The 21,712-nt window shown below is 41.1% G+C and overlaps 1 protein-coding gene across 2 annotated transcripts in view; it reads right to left on the reverse strand.

The window, feature by feature from the left end:
• LOC126272993 (uncharacterized) overlaps positions 1 to 19,022 on the reverse strand; it is a 32,744-nt gene extending 13,722 nt beyond the window's left edge. The window contains exon 1 of one of the 2 annotated variants that reach the window (XM_049976345.1): positions 18,692 to 19,022. In XM_049976345.1, the coding sequence (XP_049832302.1) occupies positions 18,692 to 18,734 (43 nt within the window). In that variant the 5' untranslated portion in view covers positions 18,735 to 19,022. The remainder of the gene's footprint in view (positions 1 to 18,691) is intronic. The other variant, XM_049976346.1, reaches the window with a different exon arrangement.
• Positions 19,023 to 21,712: the final 2,690 nt, after the last annotated feature.

The following is a 21,712-nucleotide window of genomic DNA, read 5'->3' on the forward strand; positions in this document are numbered from 1 at the left end:
GGATACACTACCATGGAGAACTGCATCAAACCAGTCCCTGGACTGAAGACGACAACAACAGCAACGCGTGAAAGTAAATGAACAACTGTATATATATATCTGAGTGGTGCCCGTTCTGTAGGACTTCTCTTACGGAACAGACATCTTGTGATGACGCAGTGGTTACATCCATGTAAGCATGAAATATAGGAAGGGGAAAAGATAAGGGTGAGTGGGAAATCGTGATGGCCATCCGCATAGAGCATTGTGGTAATACAAGGGCGAAAGTTGAAAATTTGTGTCAGAATTGTCCTCGAACCGGGATGTACCGCCTCTCGTGAGCGGTTGCCTTAACTGCCCTTTTCTACCCTAACAACGAAGGAGTCCGATAATTATCTGTGGTAGGGGACCAAAGTGGGCAGGGAGAGCAACTGACACCCGTGGTGTTCAATAGGGGTAGACTTGACTTCCCTAACTACTAACGGCTCCCGAACACCGGGGGTATGACAATAAACGGACACAAAAAAGGAGGAATAAAGAACAAAACAAAGTACAGTGGAAACTCGATTAACCGTCATCTTCGGGACCGTGGTCGTGACGGTTGAGCGAATAGACGGATAACATAACCTCAATCAATTATTTTATGTATAGAAACATATAATTCTCACAGTAATATAATAATATGTCGGAGCGAAAATAAATTAAACACTATTGTAATAGCAAATAAAACTATTTATTACATGATAGCTACAAAAGTTTCAAAATACGTAATGTACAGTACTGTACTGTACTACAAACTTACAGGTGACATAGTAGATCTAGCTTGGAAATAGTTAGTCAATTTCTTCTGCCTTTTTGATGTTCGAGCTTTCACCGTGGCAATATTTCGTATTTTTCGGAGGAGTAGTGCCTGCAATGCATTAGCCTCTTCTTGACTTTCAAACCATTCTATACACTTGGACAGCATTGTTTCGGCCTCTGAATGGCTAATAGTTTTTCTTTTTTTTTTCATGGTTTGAACACTCCTCTTCATCAGCCCCTTCTTCTTCTTCTTCGGTGGCACTTACGCTCACAACAATTTCGTCATCACTCAAAATTTGAAAACCCCCGTCCACTTTGTCACACTCTAACCACTGTGATACTTCTTCTGACGTCAAATTTGTGCTGATGTGTAAATTATTGCACAAATTGGCCATCTCGTCAACTGTCACACACTCAGGTTCCTCCGATTCTTCACCTCTAGGTTGAGGCCAAAGTTTATTCCTGCCGTTCTTAAGATTTGACACTAACAAATCACTCCATGCACTGACAACATTGAAAATGGCATCTATAATACTGTAAGACCTCCAAAACTGTTTTACAGATGTTGATGCATCAGATGAGAGCAAACTTTCGATAAATATTTTTCTATAACGACATTTCATGTTTTCGATGATTCCCGGATCCATGGGCTGTATAAGTGAAGTTGTGTTTGCTGGAAGGAAGAGACATGTTATGTTGCCGTCATAACTTTTCATTTCACATGTAGGGTGCGTTGGGGCATTTCTAATAGCAATAGCGCTTTGTGTGGCAACTTTTTTTTAGCCAGATGTGCTAGAACTTGAGGTACAAATTGTTTGTGAAAACAGTCAGAAAAAATTGATTGATCCATCCAAGCACTGTTCTGGGCGTAGTATTGTGCTGGGAGAACATTCAAATTCAAATTCTTGAATGCAAGAGGTTTTCTTGATTTCCCAATCACAAGTAGGGGTAGCCTATGATTGCCGGTCGCATCTGCGCAAACCATAGCAACGATGCGATCTTTCTGTACTTTGAAATTTGGAGCAGTTTTTTCAGAGAGAGATGCTAATGTCTTTTGTGGTAAAGCCTTCCAATGAAGCCCAGTTTCATCACAATTGTAAACTTGCTCCCTAACAAGATTCAATTCAGTCATTTTTTTCTTTAAATTGTTCCCGGAACTAAGCAATTACAGAGCTATCCGCGCTGAGTTTTTCTCCACTTATATCAAGTTGGCGAATGCCATGACGAAATTTCAACTTGTCGAGCCATCCGATACTTGCTTTAAAAGACGAGTCACCATCAAGTTTGTTGTTCATTTCAGCGGCCTTGGCCATTATTATAGGCCCTGAAAGTACAACCCCTGACTTCTTGCTTGTATAAACCATCGGTACATTGTAGTGTCCAATTCATCATATTTTGCAGGTTTCAGTGTCTTTCTTGTTCGCACATCTCCATCCATGCTTTGCATTGTTGACACATGTTGTTCTATTTTATCAGCATCACGTTTAATATCGTTAACTGTTGTTCTTCCAATACCATAAATCAGCGCTACACATGTCGCAGTTTCGCCCTTTCTTAAGCGTTTTATAATTTCAAGTTTTTGATTAAGTCCTAAAACAACATGTTTACGTTTTTCAGCCATTTTATCAAGTCACTGTATCACACACATCTGCACTAAATACGGTAGTGTAAAATATTAATCAATAAAGCTTATTCAAGTGGAAAACACATAACACGGCACAACTCGCTACATACACTGCGACAATTACAGCCTTCTCGCCACGACTGGAAACCGATCCAGTGGTGATTGTTGGCTCACTAGTGAGACAAAAACAAGAAAAGGGGAAGATGTGTTAGCACATCAACTGAAGCTCATATCTTATGTACCATTCTACGGCGGGCGGGTACATTCACTTCCCACTAAAATAGAGTAAATAAACAAAGCGAAGGCGTCACTGCACCTTAGAGCATTCTGTTACTACAGTATTATTATGCTGTTACAGCAGTGACGGTTAACAGAAACTGACGGTTCAAAGCGTGACGGTTAATCGAGTTTTTACTGTAAGTTAGCGTACGAAGTGTAGGATGCAATTCTTCAAGCACGTTTCCCGCTCAATGGGTGGAACTAAGATGATGAGCTGTGCTATTTCGAAAAGTGTGCTCTCTGGTATGCCTCAATTGGGGAGAGGGGTAGGGAGGGAATCATAAACTACTCTGTATAAGTAACCTGGAAACTGACGGCGGCAGTATGGCGTCCGACCAAGTGAGGTACGAGCATCCAAAACCAATCCAAAAGTCGAGCTTTGATTGCGCCCCGTCACTGAAGATGTGGGCAATCGTCAAGCCCTTGAACCACGTGATAGCGTGGTGCTTGGTGAGTGGAAAATGCGTGTCCTCTGCGAGGAGAAGTAATTGCAGACTGACCGTCATTGGTGGGGCGTGGAGGTAACATGTCCGTATACATTGCACGGATTGCCAGACACCATGTGTCGACAGAGAAGTGTGTCAATGCTCATCACTGTCTTCACTGTGGCATTCAGTACATATCTGTGATTCAGTCGGTCCAATGCGATGAAGTCGCTGGTTTGTCAGGTATTTATTATTGACGAAATGATACCACACGTCTTGTGCATCGATTGTAAGGAAGGGCACATGGATGTTCATCTGCACCATTGACCAACGGATATCTGGGCACGGGTTCTCCGGTGTATTGTGGGGTAGCGGGGTGAATTGCAGAAACAAACCAATTGAGACTGTCTTTCAGTTGGGTGCATGCACGGTCAGATAGGCATCACATACATAGCTAAGTTCGACAAAGTAGTTCGATATGTGGGAAAGTGTTGAGAACATGTGGGTCACATTCAGCGGCGAGACAGAAGAGGCCAGAGTAAAAACCTCAAAGAGGCTGCACATAAGGGAGTTCAAAGGCCTACCCCAAAGCCTTGCCATAACAGTTAAGTATAAAGCAGATGACTTGGCTGCAGCATGGACGAGACCGAATCCTCCTGCTGAATGGTGGGGAGGGTGATGGAGTCTCAGCGGATCTTAAACATGAATCCCGCCAATACGAAGGACCCAAAGGTCGCCTGCATTTGTCGTCCTATAACTGTTGGCAGAGGGAAATTTGGGCAAAATCTACCAACTTGGGTGCGACCTAGGTGTTGACGTACGTCACTCACTGGAGTGGATTCATGCTGTGGTGGATGTGGGCTCGTATCATTTATTTATTTATGCATTTATTTTACCTGGCAAGATTAGGGCCTTCAGGCCCTCTCTTACACCTAACCAGGCATACTCAGATTGAACGAGTTACAGTTTCTACATAACATTAAGGACATATAGCCTATTATGCAGTATTGATGTTAAAGAAAAAAATAGATATTATAACAGTAGTACAATGATAATTATAACAATAAAAATAATTATAACATTCAATAATAATAATAATAATGACTATGTATATGAAAGTAAACATACTTTTCTTTTCTGAATGTCAGTCCCATTGTTAGTTGGGAATTTTCTCGTTCTGAAGCAAATGACAGTAGGTGCATGCCTCTGTGTGGTGGGTATGTGCAGTAAATGTGACATCCAGGTAACAGAGTTGGCACGCTGTGGCCAGTGGCAGAGTCCCTCAATTTTGGAGGCCACCACCAGTGTTCATTGTCACTGATTTGGCCACGCTCACGATGCTTCACAAGTTTCTTCCATACAGTTGGATCCACATATGGCGTTATGTATTTCTGTAGGCTTACATGCCAGGAGAAGGACGTCGTCCACATATGCCAGGCAACGAAATGTATGTCTGCAAAGGGTGGGACTTGTACTCCACTAAGGGGTTCGAGTGTGACTGCGGACAGCACAGTGGACAGAGGACAGCCCTGTATGGCAGAACGTCATATTGGAATTGGTCTACAAGTGATCAGTTGACTTAAATACTTGATGTGGCACTGGTAAGCAAGCGTCGCAGGGTGTCGACGAATGGCGAAGGGAAACCTGTATGCGTCGCTACCGATAGAAGGAACTGGTGTCGGGTCCTATCAAAGTCACTGTCAAAGTCGATTGACACCAATGTCACATATCGTGATTCCCGTAGAAGTTTGGACGATATTTTGCAATTGCACGGAAGTAAATGTCAAGAAATCGTCTCCTCCTTCTTCAGAAATATATATACCTGAGTGGTGTCTGTTCTGTCAGGAATGTCTGATAGAAGAGACACCACTCACATATACACATTTCCGAAAAAATAGGGGTCGGCTCTTCGACTTTTTTTTTCGGAGCGAATGCACAAATATCGTCGGAGCTCCTACGGGAATCAGGCTTCGCTAGTAGTGACTTTAATGGACGAGGCATGCTGCATTTCAGTGAGCTGTAAGTTAGAAATTTGATATGGTCTGTGACTGCGTCCGGATGGCCAACCACTCATGAAAAACGGTAAATCCAGGTTCGAGTCCTGGTCTGGCATATACTGTCAACTTTCATCACTCGATTACCACAGTGTCCTGTGCTACTAGCTATTAAAGGTTTCCCACCGATTCTTTTCCTTTCCTTCCCATTCCTACATTTCATGTTTACGCAAATGATCAAAATTTCCTTTTTGTCAGATGTTTTCAGCTAAGTATACAGAGGAATTTTCAGTGGCCTGAAAAACACACACACACACACGCACATAAATTCAGCTGCAATAATAGCTACTGGGCTTGTCAGCTACAAACAGTGCTCTGCTCATCCTTGAGTTCTTTAATCTATACATGTATTTCATTATTTACAATATATGCTAATGCCATTATAAAAAACACAACACAAAAGAAAAGGAAATGGAACACAGTGACATTAACACATAAATTAACAAGTAAAGCAATACATATTCTAAATACACATTTGATGGCTCTCTACAGCAGATACAATAAAAAACATTTCCAAGGAAACATAACGCGCTTATCACTCAAATCAGGTAAATTTCAAGGATCAAACGTGTATCAACTTAATTTCCAATATGAGTATCAGAACAAGTTACACGTAGCTGATCAGATTGTTTAAGTAAGATACTAGCGTACAGTATTTAAAACTACATAGCCATCACCCTACAAATATAGAGTCAAGACATGCAAATTATCATAATAAATAATCATAAAAATCTCATTCCAATGCAATAGAAGTGTCATAACACAAAAGACGTAGCAGATCAAATACACAGTATTATTAACTATTAAACTTATCTTACGTCATGAAGCAGGTATAACACACACACACTCACACACACACACACACACACACACACACACACACACACACACACACACAAACGCGCGCGCGCGCGTCTCACCTCGTGAAAGTTAGACACACAAAGTAAATGTTAATGACTAGCCGTTGCCGATGCATACGATAATTACTGGTGTACCTTCAAGATGATAGTGTACTGCTGTATTAGATTGGAGAACTGATAAATAAAATTTTCTGAAAGCTTGATATAAAATAAATTATTAGAAAATACTGCTTAACGGTATAGCCTGAGCTGCGTTTCCTTTCCCACTGGAACTGACGGAACAGGAAAACACTAACAGAAAACAAGTTTATAGTAGAACACTTGATAAATTACATAATTGTTCATTCAGTAGTGAATGGCCTTTCTAGAAATGATGCTCAATTAACCGTTATTGTAACTTGTCTGATCACAATTAAGTGGTATAATAAAAATCAGTAGGAGCAGTTATTTAACAGAGATCAGAAATTTCATGTCAGCCTAACAGGGGGTTGACCGGAGCTGTACGTACAGGGTGATCGATATCATTTCTAATGCGGCGCGTTGAAAAATAGTGCTTCCGAATTTTACATTCTGTTTTCACTATCGGTTGAGGTTTTAGAAGTAATGCATATTAGCAGGATGACTAATCCCGCTTCGCTGACGCAAGTTGCAATCTTTCACTCTGAAATGTAGCGTCTGACATGGGTGTGTATTTCGTAACAACGTCTTGTGCATGAGATACAGCGTGTTGTAATGGAGTTTCAAACTGAAGAATTCGTCCACAGATGGGGCATCGTCTACGTCATCATGACAATGCCAGAACACACGCAAGGGCTGCGACTCTGCAACAATTGCGATGACTGTCATCGTTCATCCTCCATACGGACCGATTTGGCCCCAACCGATTTTTATCGGTTTCTAAACCTTAAAGAACACCTTCGAGAACCTCACTTCTATAGCGTTGAAGCGGTGCACGCAGGGGCAAGGTTGTGGCTCCGTCAATAAAGTGAAACTTTCTACAGTGACTGTATAAACGAAATAGTCTCTCTTTGGGAGAAATGTGTCCATCACCAGGCTGTCTATGACGATAAATAAATACGTAGAAATGAAGAATAAAGATGTAGACTGTTAATAAATTTTGCAGATAGTTTTATATTAGTCTTTGAAACAGGCTTTCCTAAATCAACAATACGACAGAACACCAATAAGGTATCAAAAAATCCATGAATTACAAAAAGACAGGGGAAGAGATAGAACCGATTTCATATTACAAGAAATACTGTGCTAAGCCCAAACAATTACAGAGGTGGACATGTTGGGAATCTGGGTCTCACGGGGACCGTGCAAAGGATAAGTCCCTGCAGGCGCACTATCCTCTGTGGCCACGGTAACTCAGATGGATAGAGCGTTTGCCATGTAAGCAAGAGATTCCGGGTTCGAGTTCCGGTCAGGGCACACATTTTCGACATGTCCCTAGTGATGAATATCAACACCTGTTTGCAGCTAGGGTGTCGAATTAATTATCATTTCAATTACCGAGGTATTTTTTCTGTCAGTTTCCTCTCACGTACATTCCTTACCAGACTAGATAAACAGAAAGAATGTCAATCTTATTGTTGAATACAAGGTGCGTTTCCAATAGCGCCGACCATGCGAGGAAAAGTTCGGAAAGCTGAGAATAATACTAATCTGCTACACGACTAGCACAGCAGTCACTTTGGACGATATACCTTCATTTACCTTGATTTACTCACAATCCTCTCTAAAAGTTTATTTATATATGATGTAGTACAAATTAACTTAATCCAAGACACTTTGAGAAACAAAATCGCTAACGTAAACTTCAGGGTAAAATAGCAGAATATTTTGAATTAAAAACAACTTTACCTTTTCCAGCTGATACAATAAGTATGTTAACAAAAATTAAACCAATCACAATTAAACTAAAGGAAATGGAAATGAGCGTTTGGCGTCATTGGCCGGGAGGCCCCTTACGGGCAGGTCCTGCTGCCTTTATGCAGATCTTATTACATTCGACGCCACATTGGGCGACCTGCACGCCGGATGCGTTGAAATGATGATGGAGACAACACCCAGTCCCTGAGCAGAGAAATCCCCGACGACCCAGCCGGGAATCGAACCCGGGTCCGTAGATCGGCAATCCGTCACGCTGACCATTCAGCTATCGCGGGGGGGGGGGGGCATTAAAGTAATCAGAATCTATAACAATCTATTAATAATTATCTTCTGTGGTACTAAAGCCAGACACCCTCTAAGAAAGCCAATGCTATCAAATCCAACTCTCAAATCTATTAAGATAAAACACAACGGAGGATGCAGATCTAAGATTCATTACGATCATATATTGTATCATCACAGAGGCTAACCACGACTAGCAGTTGGTGAAATTATTGGGAGTACTACAAATGGCAAATACACCAATAAAACAGGCACAGAAATACTAAGTATAGGCTATACGTTTACATCGAAGGCCTTAGCAAAGAGTAAATACAGTAAAACATCGCAGCTATCAGACAGCCGTTCACACAGGGGTACTCCGCGTAGTTCAGATACCAGCTTTAACAAAGCTTGTCATTGGCATCGCAAAAATAGAATGAGAGATATTGAAAAAAATATTTGAACCCTGGGTATTGCATCTATCTACATGTGTAATATCTCAGAACTGGGCTCATTACCATAACGATACAGTTCAATCACACGAAAACCACAGCTGAAGATATACAGCCTAATGTATATCTGACGATCAAACAAAAAAAAAGTCGTATCACGAACGAGACGAGATAAAGCAAGATTATGGTGGCTAATCGACACCCAAAAGAATCGTAGCGCAAATTCTGGTATCCCGCTGCCAACCACAGGAACTACATAAAGACGGAAGATCTACGCTCATTGGATCATGTCTAAACGATTGACAGACAGAAATCCTTGAAACACATGGACATTAGTAAGAGAACAGACACACAGCGAGAGCATGCTGAAGTTTCGGGAAGATAGAAAGAACCCGGAAACTGAAGCAATCTGGAGATTCTATGGCCTTCATAAAAAATAAAAAAAAAATGTCTTTTTAAAAAGCCGGACGGATTACATGTGACAGTATCTGGTCTAAATTGTTGATGAGACGAAACCTTAAGTGGAAAGTTTCACGATGTATTTGTTTGCAATTTAATAACAGGAATGACTTCGACCTGGTTTTTACTTATTGGGCACCTTGGCACACATTGGCGCTCTAGACTCTTGATGGGGCAGACTGTAACTGTTCGTTGCGTTGCAGATGTGTCTGCATGAAGCAACGTCATTCGTAGTAGTTAAATGTAGCGTTGATAATCAGGCTAATGTCTAGACCATGGCCTGCGGCAGTCGCGACAGTGCTTTGCTACTGTTCATAGATTGGCAACGCGTCACTTTCACCTATCCACTGGTATGACACTTCCACAAGGAGAGGTGAGAAAAGAGGCGCTGCATATCTTGCGCCGGAACTGAAACCATTGCTGCTAATTTTTGATGTATTTGTGAGTTTCGAGAGAAACAGTTTGTGATTATGGTAGCGAAATATCTGTAGTGGAATTATTTACGGATTTAGCTCTGCACAGCAAAATTGCTCATTTCTGCATGTCTCGTGGATTAACTGCAAAGACACAAAAATGTGTCGATGTGGTGGTGAAATGGCTCTTAAAGAGTAGAAGGTTTGTGTGGATGGAATTATCAGGAAGTGCAGCAAAAGGCGCCATTCTTCCAAGCGTTTTGTCAGAAATAAGTACTAGTGTTCTGGGAACAACATGGTAATTGGTACTACCTTGAAACTTACCTATGTATGGGTTTATTAGTGTAAGTCAAAATTTGTCTCCCGAGAACTGGATCTGGTCAAGCAAATCGTGATGGGCTGGCGGCAATTTTGTAGAGAAGTCTGCGGAAATCTGCCTCAGGCTGAACGAGAAACTTGATGACGGAGGGCAGATTGTTGCGATTGGTCTATCTCAGGTCGGGAAGAAGCAGTCTTGGAAAATATCCGGTAATACCAGACTGTTTCTCCGCATACAAATGTCTAAACAGCGACGGTTTCCAACATCTTGTAGTCAATAACAATCTGACTTTCAAGGATCCGGAGACAGATGCCCATACAAAAACCATAATAGGAACATGGCCTGCCATTAAACGGTCCCTGCACAACACAAGAGAGTGAAATACTTTTTTTTATGGCTACCCCTTCTAATCTGCGTGGAGGGAACAAACCCGACATGAATCAAACTTTTCAGACTTGTATTTATTTTTGGAAGACACCATATTTGTCCCAAAGGCTGTACAATTTTATTTATTGGTCCAAATGGCTGTGCACACTATGGGACTTAACATCTGAGGTCATCAGTCCCCTAGAACTTAGAACTACTTAAACCTAACTAACCTAAGGGCATCAGACACATCCATGCCCGAGGCAGGATTCGAACCTGCGACCGTAGCGGTCGCGTGGTTCCAGACTGAAGCACCTAGAACCGCTCGGCTACACCGGCCGGCTTTTATTTATTCTCTACCGGTTTCAGCACTGGTAGTCATATTCACAGGAGACAATAATGTTCATCAAATGGTCAAAAAAACATCTCTGCCAAATACAAGAGCCATTATGAATTTCCACTGCAGTAGATTTACACAAACTAAATACGGTAACATGCACACTCCTGATCTGAACATTAAATAAACACCACATGTTCAGTCAGAGCTTGATCTACAAAAAAAGGGCGTTATTTCGTCAATATATAGTACCCAGACCGCAATGCAGTCGGAATACAAAATTCCAGTGTTAAAAAAGACGTTACATGTTCGTGAAAGGTCCTGGTGACCCGTGTACTGCTGATCCACGAAACAGTATCTTCTTGTATAAATCATGCTGACTGAGCTTGTGGTGCTTATTTGATGGTAATATCAAGTTCTTACGTGTTAACTTATTTCCATTGAGTAAATCTACTACATCGGAAATTATTCTTGTAATTCGTCACACGTCATACTTGATGTTGCCGCTATTTGGCAGTGATATATTTTTTACCAATTGATGCGCCTTATTGTCTCCTGTAAAGGTGGTTGCCCTTTACCGAAATCGGTAGAGAATGAGGTAAGCTTTACAGCTTTTGGCACAAAAAGTTATTTTTCCATATATCTATCGGCTGTAGATAACCACTTGAACGAAGACTCCTTTTGTGTTTTCTGTGGGCTGCTGCATTGCTATAGGCCTATAATCCAAACGAACAAAATTTCTTGCAGTTTCATTTTTGCATTCTTTTCACTATAATTGTTATTCATAATATCAAATTGTCAGAAATATTTGACAGTTTTTCGCCATAAATGTTAGTTACTAGGAGACTGTTGTTTAATTTCCATGTGAAACTGTGATTGTGAGTTGGCAAAACCAATGAATCTAAAAAAAAAAAAAAAGATAGGAAAGTGCTTGTGATGGCAGAGTGACCAGTAGACCAGCCCAGGGTCTAGGATAGATTGGAAGGTAAGAGTCCAATTATGAGTCGACGAAGCTAATGAATGTGAAAGCAAAAAAATTCTAGTTGTGATGACAGACTGATCTGTTGCTTCAGCAGAGGTCTAGGTTACGTGGAGTGTAACCGTTAGAGCTGTTGCTCTCGTAACTGATGTATGTAATTATGGTTGTTGTTCTGTTTTTCGTTTTCCTCTCTTTCTCTGACAAAATATCTATTTGATTGTAAAATGTAACTTTTCACGGCAGGAAATGCTACAGCGAACAAAAATGATCCCAACTGTTATTTCACAGTAAACCCCAACGTTTCGTCCCCATATATGGATGACATTTTGAAGGAAGATTGTAGAATCTAAGAATATCCGATTCACACCCTGACTCGCTACTGACTGCGGCAAAAGTCCTCTCCTGCCTGCTTCTCCTCAACGGAGTGACGTCGCATGTTTTGAACACCCGAGCCCAATTGGCCGTTGCCGACGGCCGTCGTCCGCTGCTGCTGTCACCTCATTGTGGAAGACTTGTCCACATCTTCTTCAGCACCGGGATGCAGATGTCATTCATTTTCACATCCTCCTCCTTCCTATTGAATTTCCTGGGGTCCTTGTTACTATCTTTATGGCCGCTCTGTATAGCCTTTCATGTTACCAACTTGTGGCTGCCATTACTTGAGTAGCATCAAACCGAATTTCGCGGCCTCCCTGCTGCAAAGCACACTCCGCAAGAGATGACCTGTCTGCCTCCCCTCTTCTACAATTGCCCTTGTGCTCTTCTAGTCGTTTGTTGACAGTTCTTTTTGTAGTACCCACATACACCTCTACATTAATGGACTAAAGTTAAGTATCAAACTAATTCCGTCCGCTTTCTGAATGCTAATTCCTTGTGATGTTCCAGACCTCACGTCAGTATAGTTCTTCCCTCCTCACGCCAGCCTGCGTGAGCTAAAACGCGTGAAATTCTGCCTCCTCTAGTAACACGGTGTTGGCTCTTTTTCGAACTCAAGAATTTAGATTTTCGTTGTAGCCAAGAAACTGTCGTTTCTTATAGTAAGGAATTATCTAGTAATTTGTTGTAAAAGACATCCTACTTATGCTATAAATGTAGATGAGCCAAACGCTTTAGCAAGTATTTCTGAACGAATGTGAAACTAGTATTGCTCCCGAAGATCAAATTGGTGCTGCATATAAACCCACGTTGGACAGCTCAGAATCTGAAGAAACGGGTGATGAATCTTGGGATGTAGGCTAACCAAGGACAGCCTAGCCTGCTAATGCGGTGCAGCCTGATAATTGAAATACTGTAGCAAGCACAACCCATCCCGCAAATTCAAATAATATAGCAAGCACAGCCACACCCGAAAATGGAAATAATGTAGGGAGTCCAGCCCAGCCTGCAAATTTTTTTATCGGTTACGATGGAACTCATCGAAGACAAACGTCACCTCCTTCTAGCAAAACGCTTACTCATAGGACAGTGAAAGTTTCTCCAGATCCTGTTAGAGGAAAAATACACAAACGCCAAAAGATGCTTGGAGTTACTTCATCACAATCAATATTGTGGATGAAATAGTTTATTGCGCAATTCTGGAAGGACGGCGCTCAGCAGCTATAGAAGTTCAGTTACGGTGTAATGGGACAAACAAAAAATCAATGCATTTTTTAGAGTTGTCACATTAGGTGGCAGTTACAGAAGCTGGGACGTTTTTATAATAGAATTATTGCACGACTCTACTGGTAATCCTGTCTTCATGGCAAAAGTTCTAGAAGCAGGTTTGAAGAAACTAGGAGAGCCTAAGGCTCGACAATAGCCACACTGGAGAAGCTAGGAGTCAACAAGGTAATATGACAGCTTTCCGCAAACGGTGGGAACTATTCATAAACAAATTCAGACAAAGATCTCATCCAGGAGAGAACTCCACGATAGATGAGTGCTAGTGTCTTCCATAGGACGTTGCAAATTTCAACAACTTATTGCAAGCAAGCTAGAAAAATATGGAATAAAGATATTCTGGTTCTGTGACCATTTGACTTCATACGCTAAATGGGCTAGTATACTCAGAAAAAATCCAGATCATCCTCGTCAAGTTAAAATTGCAGATCATGTGTAAAACACTGGAAAAGACGGCTAGAGGGAGCCAAGTCAATATTACGATGTACAACTACTTCACCTGTGTTTCCCTTTTCAAAGATTTACTGAAGGAAAAATTGCAGCAGTCGGTACTATTCGCTATAACAAATTCCACCTGAGTTCTAGGCGCGCAGTCCGGAACTGTGCGACTGCTACGGTCGCAGGTTCGAATCCTGCCTCGGGCATGGATGTGTGTGATATCCTTAGGTTAGTTAGGTTTAAGTAGTTCTAAGTTCTAGGGGACTAATGACCACAGAAGTTGAGTCCCATAGTGCTCAGAGCCATTTTTTGAATTCCACCTGAAATGAAACCATGTAAGACACAAGAGGTTCTGTCTTCAACATTTGGATTGTGATACGATTTTAATACTGTGAGTTATGTACCAAAGAAGAATAAGTGTGTGGTGCTGTTAAGATCCATGCACCACAGTTGATTAGACACATAGAAATAAGAAACCATAAATGATTTTATTTCATAACAAAAAAACTGTGGATTCTCTTGACCAAACGCACTTACATTTGCAAACGACAGACGAGGAGATGGTTGTTTCTTCTATGGGCTAATTGAATAGATACTGCAGCTATAAATCCTTTCCGTATGCTTGTAAATCTGTGTGTGTGTGTGTGTGTGTGTGTGTGTGTGTGTGTGTGTGTGTGTGTGTGTGTGTGTGTGTATGTGTGTGTATGTTGGGGCTAACGGGCACTCAACGTCGAGGTCATCAGCGCCCTGATACATTAAAAGAAACGAATGTGGACAATTTTAGTACAATGGAAGCATACAAGGAAAGAAGGTGTGATAAGATGCAAAATGCTGTATAAGAAAATAAGACGTAAGGAAAAAAAGAAAGCACCGAGAATATCACAGTGGAAAATCACACGAAAGCGGCTTTTTATTGAATGACTTGGCACTAGAATTTATTCGTCCACATAATGAGTCCAGAGCCATAACTACATATTTGAAATGAGAAGCCCTACAAGTATTGACTATATGTGACTTCAAAAGGGGTCAGGAAATGAATACCATTCACCAAAGAAATTGCCCACCAGCAGATATTTTTTGTATCCAATTGACCTGCAAACTAAGACTGCTCAGTGTTGTTCAGAATGTTTTAACAATGTACGCACTGAAAGTAGTGTACTTCTTTGTGAAGATTGTTTCCAGTGATGTGTCGACTACTGTGACAGCCAGTCTAATGTTTATTAAGATAAAATGCTGTATAACTAATTTTTTCTGTGTTTGTGTAAGGAACAACGAAGCCATTTCCTTTCCTTCTATTTTGCATTGTGGGTGCTTTATGCATATCGATATGCATTGTACCTCACCAATTTGAAATTCCTAGGTTATACAAGTGCTAATACGAGGGTTGGAGCTTTAATAGTGGCAACTATTTATGTACAGCTTGTACATGTTTCGAAGTTTTACTGGCCTTTAAAGTAGGCATCACCATTGTGCATAACCCGTTGCCTGCGATGTGAAGGTTGTAGGATACACTTACCAGCGCCAGTTGTGTTGACAGTTCGAGCGGCTCGGGAGCAGTTCTTGAAATGGTTCAAATGGCTCTGAGCACTATGGGACTCAACTACTGTGGTCATCAGTCCCCTAGAACTTAGAACTACTCAAACCTAACTAACCTAAGGACATAACACACATCCATGCCCGAGGCAGGATTCGAACCTGCGACCGTAGCAGTCGCACGGTTCCGGACTGAGCGCCTAGAACGGCGAGACCACCGCGGCCGGCTGTAGCAGTTCTGAAGCGAATGCCATGAAGTGCTTCCTTCAGTTTATAAATCGAGTTGAACATATGAGGGCTTAAGCCGGGGTAGTGCAGTAGTGGTCGTGTAGCACTTAGAAGCTCCATCAGTCAAACAAATCAGTAACAGTTTGCACTGTACGCGCTTGAACATTGTCTTATAAAATGATGGTCAGGCCCTGCAGAAAGTGTCATCACTTCTGTCTCTAAGCTGGTCGTAGGTTGTGTCCCTAAAATTTTTTTGACTGATGCAGCTACTAAGGTGCTATACCACCTAATGCACTCCCTTGACCTAAGCGCTGGCGAGTTCAGCTCGATTTTTAAATTAAAGGAAACACTTGACGGCATCCGCTTCAGAACTGCTACAAATTCGTCGGACAATAGACCGAGCCGCTTGAACTGTCAACACAACTGGCACTGCTAAGAGTATCCTACGACTTTCGCCTCGCTGGCAGAGGGTTATACACAGTGCTGGTGACTACTTTAAAGGTCAGTAAAACTTGGAAACAAGTATCTATTTTATATGAGCTGTAAATAAATAGTTGCCACTATTAAAGTTCCAACCCTCGAATAATTTCTTATTTGCCAAAATAATAAATTTAGTAACGATTGAATTGAAACTTATTCCATTTAAATTAATGTCCAAAGTTTTCTTTAATGTTTTCCTAATTTAAATTAACTAAGGATATGTTTTATGAGACTATTCACTTGTTTATAAAATTAAGCTTTCATAATAAACTTAACAAAGCTGGAAAACAACGACGTTTTAACGTCAGTCCGAACACGCATGCATCCAATGGTTAAATTGCTGAGAGCGAATCGAGGAGCAGTTACATACATAGGCATCACAATCAAAAATGTTCCACTGGCTTTTTCATTATATTACAGGTTATGAGGCTGTCCTTAGGTTTTCAGGTAAGTACTAGCATAGATAAAATAGCTGCGACCCAGACAAGAAGCAATTCAATTTATAATACTCGTTCACACCATTATTTCGCTCTTTCTTCCGAATGTATTACATCGAAACACGTCGTATGCCTGCTGCTCTCTCACAGACTGCGTAGCACACACAGCTGACACACCGTCTTTCGATCCAGTCATATCTCACTAAAAGCGCTGACAACATTACTGCACGAAAAAATTACGTACGCAGCTGGACCGATGGTAGACTTTTAGCTAATAATCACAATCTTTCTTAATCAAGGTGATGTTAAGGGCACTTTTACAAAACAGTTTTCTATTCCTTTATATGTAGCTTTACTTCTGCGTGAAGAATTCTTTAGATCAAATAGCTACAGGTCAAATAAAACAAACAATTAATCTGCCAAATTATGCAAGGTAGTAAAAAAAATAATAATGGTGTTTCAGAGCTATTCATAGTGAACGGTACTTTGTAAGTTGGGACATCATCGACACAAAATGGAGGTGTGGGTGTGCTAACGGAAATGTCTATCAGTTTGGGTTGTAGCTTCTAAGAGGGCGCCCGCACAGAACTACGATAATTCCACGAGTGGGCTGGTACGAATAATGGACCATTTCGAGGGCGCCACCGCGCTGCTGTGGTGGTGAACTTAGCCGCCTTTAGTTATAACACATCTTTCTTTGAGTAATGTCACAAACCAAATGTCTCATTTAAATATGAGACTATAAGTTAGCAATTTAAATTAACTGCAACCAGTCACTGATTACCTGTTTTTAAGCACTACAGTAAATTTGCGGTAACTGGTTGTTGCAACTAAATGCAGTTCATTACATCACAGGAGCACGAACTCAAGCATTTCCTTATTTAGTGCTCCAGATTTCTGAAGTGAAACGTGCTTAGCATCGCATGGTTCTTCCTGTATCTGGTACACTACATTGTCACCGGTTCGCGCCATGTGCAGCATGCAGGTGAATCCTGATACCGGAATTTGTGGTGTTCTCGCCGACAAATGAGCTGTTTCACAACGTCACAAAGTGAAATGTTTTGATCCTAATGGTCGACAGTACTAACAAAAATACTAGCTACTGTTAAAAAATTTAAGATATATGATGTATCTCTTCTGAAAATTTAAGTGCTATTACTGAAAGTCCCTAACATATAACATTTAAACATAAACACGTAACTGTGAAAGGTAATATTGGTACCTTTCCAGAGTTTACTCGTGCAATTAAACGCTACACAGCTCTTCACCATTGTTCGTAATGTGCAGGCAGGGCAGTCACGACTAACAAATACTGTACATATGGACCAAAAATATATAATGTTCGATCTGTGTCCTAACAAGCCACAATACGCGTCAACATACCGGACTCTTACCACCACAATGGCGTCCAGCCGAAGGTTCAAAATATTCCATGCTTGCAGCGCCCCCGGGGAGTCTAGTTATTTTTACAAGGTGCTTGGCCGCAACACATGACATCCTCTTTTGTACTTGATTGTTTAAAAACAAATGTACATAATCTTTGTTACTCTGGTTACCTTAATGAGTATCAACAAGTCTGGAGAGACTTAATTGTGGCAGTGTTGTTAGAAACAATGGTCAGTGCCAAACATTATCACTGCATTGTACACAAGACTCGATAAGAGGGCAAAATCATCAGGCCCACTACCGAGCTTAAATGAGCTCTTAAAATCCAGAAAGAAGAATTTTAGAAAGTTCATTGACTATCTTACGCACACACTGTCACTGTCAACGAAAATGCTCTTAATGCGATAAATATACAGTAGTTTACGAACGTGCCGACTATTATGAGAAGGGTTTCATCTGCTTTCTTTGTACTGACCATTAACCTTTACCTTGCTTTTGCCCGTCAGAGTACAATTACTGGTAAGAGCTATTTAGTTCCCTCTCACCTTTCTTGCATTTTCCGTGTCTGAATAGGTACTACGCAAATATTCACAAGACCCTTGTTACCACCTTCCAATCTAAGTTAGAACGCAGGCCACTTACAGATCAGCTTGCCATCACGACAAGGTTTCTAGGAGGGATAGAATAACAGTAATAGAATTACTCATCTTCATTGGGACTCTTCTTAAGCAGCACTGTTAATAAGTGGCACAGTGTTTATTGTACTTACAACAAACGGAACAACACTTCATGTAGTCCAGAAAGACAGTCTAAGGGCCACACTGTGACCTTTTTGTAAACATATTCGTTGTATTACATTTTTCCGGTCTTAGATCACACGTAACTGGAGACAAGTGGATTGAAAAACGAAGAAAGTAACAGTTTAACGTCCAGCGGTACTGTGGTTAGAAACTTTCCAAAACCGAAACAAAATTTTAAGCACACCAATATTCGTAAACAACAAAAAGAGATTCATCAGTTACTTACCAATGCAAAACGGCAGCTGATCTGACACGCGCAGTTCTTCCATTAATGCAAAATATTGAGAAATTTAAATACTGTAGTTTTTCAGCAAATGGAATTTTAGTCAAAGAGTAAAGCACAACGATTGTGCAAGCATTCAGCGATGAAGCACGTATGTTGCAGCGATATTAATACAACTTACACTAAAATTACCATCTAACAGCCATATTAACTGAATCTGATTAATACTAGGATTTCTTGGCGGTTTAGTGTATCTTCCAAGGAAATTTTAGCCCCATCATAATAAAACTCATTGTTGTCACAAATTATAAGAGACGCCCAGAGATCTTACAAGCGCAAGCCACTATGATCGATAGCAACTGAGCTCACCCATCGATATTGGCGCCAACCTCGCGTTACAATGGCTAGTAACGGATAGCCGTAAGTAAATGTAGAAGGAACAGATTTACAACAAAAACAATGGCAACATTTTTAGAATTTTTGAGTGTCACACATGTTCTTAATCTAAAAAAACTGACAATAATTCCAGGAAATTTGAATTTGCTTTCTTTTGTGTTGAAGGCTATGCTTTAATTTCCTGTCGACAAAGCGTTAGATTCGTCTAAATCGGAAAAAAAACTCTGTGTCCTAGTTTCAGGAAATCAATGGAAAACCCACGTTTGGAGAAAAGTTCGCGGACGTAAGCAGCAGTCGCTCCGAATGTCTGGCTAAAAATTTGCGCCACTTCGCTCTGTAATTCGATTTCATCTAACGACCTCAAAACGAAGTATTCTACGCACTCATGTGTAGTGTAATGCATATGGACAGGGAAAATTATGAATCGATTTTGAGAGGAACTGTATGAATCCCGCCATAAAGGAGGAAAGTGAGATAAAATATAAAAACTACCGAAAGCCTAGCCTATTTGTGCTTAGACATGTCATAAAGAACAATCATCACCACAAGAAAAATCTCAAGCTAAACGCTCAGAATAGCAATTTTGCTCCCGAAAAATCCGTCTTGGACTTGGTCTTAAAATTAAACACGTCATTGTTATCGTAATAAAATGAAAGGTTGTAAAGTAATTTCGGAAGTACTCCTGGTGAGGGTTTGAAGGCCTCTAAAGTTTACAATTTATATTAATGATCTAAGGGATGAAGTTGGAGACGCTGAGGGCATTCGCGGACGATGTTGTTGTGTATAGGAGGTTCAGATGGCTCTGAGCACTATGAGACCTCACTGCTGAGGTCATCAGTCCCCTAGAACTTAGAACTACTTTAACCTAACTAACCTAAGGACATCACACACATCTATGCCCGAGGCAGGATTCGAATCTGCCACCGTAGCGGTCACGTGGTTCCAGACTGTAGCGCCTAAACCCGTGTATATAAGGATTCCGGCGCCAGCAGAACAGTAAAATTCAAGAGCACATGCATGGGCCCGATGGTTCGTGCTCGAAGGACAGTCGTCCGTGAACCTCAATACATACTTCGCATACATAAGCAAGTTGAGACGCTATTGTTGTGTTACACAACCCGTATAGCCGACAATTCCCTGGAAACAATAACTACCATAAAATCCTAGGCGCAGCTAGCCGTAGAGACCTCAAATGGAATAAAGACATAAAATCAGATAAAAAGCTAAGAATCTTAAGTAGAATTATAAGGAAATGTAATTCATCCACGAAAGAAGTGGTTTAAGAAACACTCGTTTGACAGAGTCTGGAGCACCATTCGTTAGTTTAGAACAACTAGCAAGTAGAAAATTTCGCCATTGGGTACTTGGCGTAAGAGCGTTAAGCCACTTAGACAATGGCGCTGGAAATATGTTTCCTGCAGTCTTTCGCAACAATGTTGAAAACTTTGTTTCTCGTTTCTGTCTCTTCCCACATTGACGACAAACATTTCTCGCAGTCTGTTCGCATCGTGTGGAACGCTGTTTTTCTTACTGTTTTCTTATCGTCTGCTACTTAATGTCTAGAGCCGTTGTATCTGTAAACTGGATTGATAACTTGCTACAGGAGCTGAATACGGAAGACGACTCTGGTTTACATATTTTCATTCGGGTATCACGCCCGGATTTTGAATGTATGGCGAGTACCAATTGTTTCTTAAAAAAAGGACACAAATTCCAGGGATGCAGTTACAGCCAACCTAATACACGCTGTTACTTTTCGTTTACATAATATCATTCGGGTATCACGTATCGATTTTGAGTTTATAGCGAGTACCATTTGCCTTTTTTTTTTTTAACTCACCAATATCAGGAGTGCAATTATAACCAACGAAATACATAGCGTCACTTTTCGTTTTCTGACATCGGTAATCCATTTCAGACCCTCGCGTATTTATTTCAGATAGAAATGAAATGAAATGATCGTATGGCATTGTTGGCCGTTAGGCCCCTGCGGGGAAGTTCGGCCGCCGTATTGCAAGTCCTTTTTAGTTGACGCCACTTCGGCGACTTGCGAGTCAATGATGATGAAATGATGGCTATGGTTCAAATGGCTCTGAGGTCATCAGTCGCCTAGAACTTAGAACTAATTAAAGCTAACTAACCTAAGGACATCACACACAACCATGCCCGAACCTGCGACCGCAGCAGTCGCTCGGTTCCAGACTGTAGCGCCTAGAACCGCACGGCCACTCCAGCCGGCAATGAAATGATGATGAAAGCCACACAACACCCAGTCATCACGAGGCAGAGAAAATCCCTGACCCCCCGGGACCCCATGGGCGGGAAGCGAGAACGCTACAGCAAGACCACGAGCTGCGGACCTTATTTCACATTTCAAAGCACGCTACTACAGGTGACGATATGGGACCTTATGTTCTTTCCTAATAAATTTCCATCAGTAGAAAAAACGTCGGAACACTTTTCTGCATAGCGTTTTATTTTTTGTTGTCCTTTTTTGTACTGAGTGCTTCGAATATTCTACTAGTAGGCGTCAGCCTGTTTCTCGCGGTGCCAACAACTCGACAGTTTGCTGTCCCGTCGACACCATTATTTCGGAATAATTTAATAGAGAAAGCGAAAACACAACAC

The sequence above is a fragment of the Schistocerca gregaria genome, chromosome 5, assembly GCF_023897955.1.
Source record: "Schistocerca gregaria isolate iqSchGreg1 chromosome 5, iqSchGreg1.2, whole genome shotgun sequence".
NCBI lineage: Eukaryota > Metazoa > Arthropoda > Insecta > Orthoptera > Acrididae > Schistocerca > Schistocerca gregaria.